This window comes from Colossoma macropomum, unplaced genomic scaffold (assembly GCF_904425465.1).
Source record: "Colossoma macropomum unplaced genomic scaffold, Colossoma_macropomum, whole genome shotgun sequence".
NCBI classification, from domain to species: Eukaryota; Metazoa; Chordata; class Actinopteri; order Characiformes; family Serrasalmidae; genus Colossoma; species Colossoma macropomum.
In genome coordinates this window covers 20,453,199-20,460,260 of record NW_023494810.1, presented here as the reverse complement: position 1 = coordinate 20,460,260, position 7,062 = coordinate 20,453,199, and the positions used below count along the sequence as shown (strand labels likewise).

Genomic DNA, 7,062 nt, shown 5'->3' with positions numbered 1-7,062 from the left:
TCTTTCTCAAAGATGAAAACTTTAAGTACTATTGTCTGATGGTGACATTGTTAGTCTACCAGGTCTTACAGTTGTTCCGAATTCTATTTTCTCTATAACTTTTATTTATTCTTTTAACTTTGGTTTTGACTTTCCCCTTCCTCATACAAGTGGATTATCTTATAACTAATCTCATAACAAATATATCCTGAATAATAAATAACGTGTACTGAATGGTTGTTTTGAGTGGAAATTAAATAAATGAAGAGTGGTCTCTGATGTTTACAGAGTACTGTATGTATCAACTGTGTTTTAAACCTATAGTACATATAGGAGTGGAGCATGCAAATAAGGTTAAGTTATTTGAAGCACCATTTTTTATTAGATACAATTATTATTACATATCCTAACTGCTGGATAATATCTAGCTGAGTGGATCAATTTGATTCCAATCTGGCACAAGGGTATCTGTGGCACTGTAATTCCACATTTTATAACAAGACCCTTAAAAACACTAGCGACCCATATCCCAAGGGCTTCTAAAGATCAAAACAAAAAAGAAACTGTTAACCCATGCCAATGTTTTAAAGTGCAGTAGTGTTAAAGAGGAAACTCTGTGCCACTACTTCATAGTAAATTGTTAAAAATAATATTAATGTGAGACTAATGCATCCATTTAGTTAATGTTATTGACATGTTTCAATGTAATATTAAGGGTTTTAATCTAGTCAAAACTGCCATAAAACACAAGTTGTTTATTTTTCAGTGTCAGAAAGGAGGAAAGTTACACAAAGGTTTCCAGCACTAGGTATGATATTGAATCTATCAGTATTTATTTTGTCCACTCTTTACTTTTGTGTGCTCTACTGCTACTTTAACTCATTTTATCTTTTAATTTGATCTTTGTCATTTTTATATGATTTTAAAATAGTACTCTTAATCTCTTGTATTGCTGTTAAGCTTTATCACCTGTCTGTAAAGCACTTTGAGCTGCCAGCAGCACAAGAAGTCCTACATTATATATATATATATATATATTTATATATGTTTATATATATACATATATATATATATGTTTATATATATACATATATATATATATATGTTTATATATATACATATATATATATATATAATTATTATTAATCCTTCCCGTCTTAAAAACAAAGAGTTCTAGCTGTGTCCTCCCAACAAAAGCTATTCCTAAAGCCATAATATTCCCCTTCAAACAGACACTAACATTCATAGAACTACCCAAACACACCTTAGCGGCCTCACAAATGTCTTTCTCCTGTGCATCTAAAATGACCAAAGAGATTTTTCAGGGGAGACTGATATAAGAAAATCCATTTGGGTACAGACGGGGAACATCACAAGAAAATAATTGTAAAAAAACCCCAGAATTTTCCAAAAATGGAGCTCAAAAATAATTAAAAGATATAGAGAAAATGGGACTCCTAACTACTGTGTAAGACCTGGCAGAGCACCAATCCTGTCACCATCTGATGAACAGTTCTTATATCTTTTATCTATGAGAGAAAATCAATGAACTTAATGAACATTTTGACTAGAATTAAAATAAAGAAAGGTTGGTCACTAAGGAAGGTTTTTGCACAGTACAATGTATCATTTCAATTTAAATACATCTTTGTCGATATTACAGCACAGTTAATAAGTGTCTAACAGAATCAAAGTACTCTTGAGCAAGCCCTTTGAAGATTAATACTGCTAATATCAAAGGTCTTTGCAGATCATAAAACAGTGTGTTAAATGTAGAGAATTCCAAATGGTCATGCCACCCTGTATCATCTAAATAGGGTAATCAGTGAGCCCTACACATGCGGCAATCCTTTCAAATGTGTTGTATGTGTGTCTGTGTTTGTCAGCGAGAGAGTTGTTATTCAAAAGTCTCTGCTGCAGTCCTCAAGACAGACATACTCGATACAAAATTTACTGGTGGATTTAAATGCAATTGACTTTTTAAACAGCCCTGGCATTCATTTCATCTTCATACTGTCAGTTATTTGGAGTAGGTTAATCTTTTATGACAGATATCTTATCATTCATTGGTCTTTTGTCCCACCATGTTCAAATTAATCATCCTGCATTCTTTATGTGACAAGTTCATTTAGCCGTCAGAGAGATATAAGGAGCAAGAGAAGTGCTTATTTAATGGTCTTCATCTGAGGTACCTGAGGTAAGCTATGGGAATGTATGCTAAACCTTGTGAAAGAAAAATGTATTTAAGTGTACTTTGTAATATGAAAAGTACATATTGTTAATGTTTACACTTTAAACCTACTTTAATACATACTTAATTTATAAATGTATTATTTTGGAGCAACCTATGATAACTTAAGTGGATTACAATAGTAATTAAGGTATGATTAGATATATTAAATACACCAAATTGTGCTTTTGAGTGCTTTTTCTGAAAAACACAAGTTATATTAAGCACTACAGTACAAATATGTAATATGTAGACAAAACTGTTATTACACTTGGAACATGTTATAAATGTACTACTGGATGTACTGATCGCTGGGCACTTCTGTGCTACTTTATAGATGCTGTTATACTGCAACAAACATGCACTTAAAAGCATTCAACAAATAAAACAAACCTACTTTAAGTGTACTTTTATAACTATATATTTTATTTATATATTTATTAATTAAATGAATACTTTTGGATGTTCCGATACCCATATTTGATTGCTGATTTGATTTGTTTCAACTAAAATGCAACAAAATTGTACTAAAGTATACTTCGGTAGTCATTTTAAAGAGACTGCTATAAAATATACTTCTTAAACAATACACTTAAGTTGATCACAATTAAATATGCTTTTGTTTAAATATGCTTCAGTGTGTTAAGAAACACACTTATTCAGGTGTTATCTTACAGCACACTAAATTATAATTTAAAATGTGTTACTCAAAAAACACAGAAAAGCATAATTTAAATATATTTTCTCAAGAGAAGACACTGGATTGGGATTAGGACAGTTTTATGTATTATATTATATTATAACACAAACTTACAAAGAATGGTAAGAAACCATGATATGAATATACAATATTTCAATTGCCAGTAATAGAGACAACTGAAACATAACTGGTGTTTTAATATGCTTAACTTAAATATAATGCAAATTTGTTCATTCTGTTCAGTAGCCTACAATTCCCTGTTTTCTCCCCTGTTAGATCAAACTAGAAACGGATGCTACAATGACCAGGTTCACAATTCTTGCAGGTAAACTGCTTTAAAGTTTGCATGTATGTTATGTATTTAGAATTAATTGTAAAACTATCCAAATGACTAATGAACTGAACTTGCCTCTTTAGGCTTATGCTTGGTGCTGTGCCATTTTGGTGAGTCAAACAAATTCAACGTTGAAAGAGTAGTTATGGGTAATAAACAGAAAGCCTCATAAGGAACTGTGCACTTTTCAGGTTCAGCAGAACAGCTGGGGTGCTACTTCACAAACTGGTCCCAGTACAGGCCTGGCGTGGCAAAGTACATGCCTTCTAATGTGGATCCTTTCTTCTGTACCCACCTGTTTTACGCTTTTGCTTCCATCAACTATGCCAATGAGCTTGTCACCAGTGATTGGAATGATGAGACATTCTATAAATCTTTTATTGACCTGAAGAACAAGTGCGTATTATTTGTCAAATACCTTAGCAACAGTGAAAAATTAAAAAATGGACATAGAGGCTTCATCTTCCAGTATGAAGCACTGAGCTCACAGATAAGTGTCTTCCTCCTGCAGGAATGCAGCTTTGAAGACGCTTTTAGCAGTTGGTGGATGGAACTTTGGCTCCACTCAGTGAGTTTCTACAGATTGTTTTATACTCCAAAATGTTAGACAGAAGATGCTGAATGTGACCTTACATTTTTACTTTAGGTTCTCCATCATGGTGTCCACTCCAGCCAACCGTCAAACATTCATCCAGTCCTCCATCTCATTCCTGAGAACACATGGATTTGATGGTCTGGACCTGGACTGGGAATACCCTGGTGCCAGAGGCAGCCCTCCTGAAGACAAGCAGAGATTTACATTGCTGTGCAAGGTAGGACTTTTACTTCATCTGAAATCTCAATCTCAATTCTTTCACCCTTAGATAATACTTTGACTATGCATTCTACAGGAACTGAAAGAAGCCTTTGCTGCTGAGGCCAAATCTACTGGGCAATCTACGCTCTTACTTAGTGCAGCTGTGCCTGCTGTCAAAGAAATCATTGATGACGGCTTTGAAATCAGTGAGATAGCTAAGTGTGTCAATATTCACATATTATAATACAGCCATACTGATATAATTTCTTATAATGCAGTAACACAATTTAACACACTTATTAAACCTAGCCCTTGAATTTCTGATGAAATAGTTGAATAGTTGAAGTTCACAGATGTTTCAATGCCTCACTTCTTTAAGTCTAATTAAACTCATTCATGTTTCCATTTTATCTGTAGGTATCTGGACTTCATCAATGTGATGACCTATGACTTCCATGGAATTTGGGACAGACTGACAGGACACAACAGTCCTCTGTACAAGGGAGCCCACGAGCAGGGTGATCTTGAGTATTTTAACACGGTAAATAAAAACATAAATGAGCAATAATAGATAATCTGTGCTTTCTAAAAAACAAGAGCGATGAAGAATAAGACCACTACAGATCACTTCTTTCTTGCATTTTCTCTAGGACTACGCCATGAGGTATTGGAGGGACAATGGTACCCCTGTGGAGAAACTGAGGATGGGATTTGCAGCTTATGGCCGTACCTTCCACCTCACCACGTCTGCTAATGGAGTTGGAGCTCCAGCTAGTGGACCTGCCTCTGCTGGACCCTACACAGGTGAAGCTGGATTCTGGTCCTATTATGAGGTAATAACTTCACAGGAAAATTCACAAAAAAGTGTAGGGGAGAGTAGGGCACAACCTAACATATTTTGGTTTTGATATAAACCAAGTCAATATGTGAAATGCTAATAAAACATAAAGCAGTGAAAAGTAAATTCTGTTTGACCTATATTGAATTAAAAAAACGTACAAAAACACAATGTTTTATGCTTTGCCTAATGAACTCAGGTCATGGGCATTCATAGTTGTGGTTTTCAGCCTTGCCCTTTATGCACAGACATTTCTTGGGGTTCCCTGAATCTTTTGAAAATACTATGCCCTCCCAAACCAGACTGTAGCTGTGAATCCTGCACTCAGTACAGTTCTCAGTACAGTTATTAACACTTATGATGAAAAAAAGTACATTTACAATACAAAACGGTCTTTAGGGTGAATCTCAAGAAATATCTCTCTGACTGCTCTCAAAATTTGCTGATCACATTGCAATGGGAATATGAGAAAATGACTCAAAGCATGTTCACTGGAACCTGTTTATGTACATTAAAAGGCTATGTTACATTTTACCCCCTGTTAGTTTGTGTCTGCTCTACGATATTAGTACAGATTCCAGGGCACTGTGATATCTTAGCTTTCTAAATTAAATTCAAAGTTAAATGTTTCTCATTCATTACTGTTTTCTCAGATTTGTGGCTTCCTTGAAGGAACCAAGATCCAGTGGATTGAGGATCAGAGAGTACCCTATGCAACCAAGGGGGATGAATGGGTTGGCTTTGACACCAAAGAGAGCTTTGAAATCAAGGTGACTATTGAGGAAAAAATCTATTTACAAGATCTTTTAAAAAAAAATCTAGAGGCCTGTAACTTTATTTCACTCCACGCCCTCCCACAGGTCCAATATCTAAAAGCCCAGAAGTTTGGAGGGGCTTTTGTTTGGGCTCTGGATCTAGATGACTTTGCTGGCCAGTTCTGTGGGCAAGGGAGCTATCCTCTGATAGGCCACCTACACAACCTTCTAAATATTTGTAAGAACCAACTGCTGACTAATTAAATTAAAAGATAATTATAGAGATAGAAATATAATTTAACATCCTGATTTTGCCCTCTAGAACTGCCTCTATTGCCTTCCATCACCACCTAAACCTGCCATCCCAGCAACACCACAACTAACCACAACAACCATACATGAGCCTGGAACTGAATTCGCAGGGATGCCTGAAGACCTTTACAGTCACCCTGAAGATCCAAGTAAATTCTATGAGTGTGATAAGGGTAAAACATCTAAGAAGAAGTGTGGAGTTGGAACAGTTTTTAATGATGCATGCAACTGCTGTACCTGCAGCTTTCAATAGTAAACATTAAATGAATGCTCAACCAGATCAGTGCCAACTCACAACATGAAGACTTTTTTGATCCTTCTGCTATTTCCTTTAGCAAACAGTGCACAATACTTGTGGTCTTAAGTATTCAGAAAATAATATAGCCAAACTTTTCATGTAAACTAAAACATCAGATCATATTTCATATTTAATATGTGCAAGTCATAATGACCTGATGGGATAAAATATTAGTTTTAGAAATAATGTGCTTGTATGATCCATGTATGTAATTAATCTGATCTGCTTTTTAAACAATAAAAAACAAATGCATGAAAACAATATAAAAAGTTGTTTTCAATTGTGGAAGAGCAAGTGTGCTCATAATTTTCATCACAGTCCACTAGCATTCAAAAGTTTGGGATCACTTGCTGTATTTTTTACTTTATGTACCAAAAGGTATTTTTAATGTTCGGCTGTTCCTAATGGGCCTGCTTATGTCAGGCCCATTAGGAACAGCCGAACACACTCAAACTAATGGGCTATGATAAAGTGTAACAACAACAGAGAGGAGTATTAGCCTTAATTTCTTTCTGTCTTCAACTTAAATCTCTTCTGCTTTTCAGTTTTTTGGGATAATTTCTCCTCTTTTTTAAACTTTGGGTCTCATTAGGTTAACTCATACACATCTTTTACACATATTCCATTCTTTATACACTTTTTTGTAGCACACACAGATTGACACAAGGATGTGGGAAGTCGGGGGCTGAGGGTTCCAAACATTTTAAGCAAAGCAAACAACCATTGATTTCATTTTATTTATATACATCAACTGGCCACTGCATTCACTGCATATGTTGTTAGACCCACTTTCATCCTGACCTTCAATGGTCAGGACCAC

General features: G+C 35.0%; 1 protein-coding gene across 1 annotated transcript; it reads left to right on the top strand.

The window, feature by feature from the left end:
* The first annotated feature begins 1,867 nt into the window (after positions 1 to 1,867).
* On the top strand, positions 1,868 to 6,505 carry LOC118799503 (acidic mammalian chitinase-like). Its single transcript, XM_036559429.1, has 13 exons — positions 1,868 to 2,008; positions 2,103 to 2,176; positions 3,186 to 3,234; positions 3,327 to 3,353; positions 3,435 to 3,639; positions 3,755 to 3,811; positions 3,890 to 4,055; positions 4,134 to 4,258; positions 4,457 to 4,580; positions 4,690 to 4,872; positions 5,531 to 5,647; positions 5,738 to 5,870; positions 5,955 to 6,505. Coding segments are annotated over exons 3-13 (1,164 nt in total). The 5' UTR covers positions 1,868 to 2,008; positions 2,103 to 2,176; positions 3,186 to 3,209; the 3' UTR covers positions 5,957 to 6,505.
* The last annotated feature ends 557 nt before the right edge of the window (positions 6,506 to 7,062 follow it).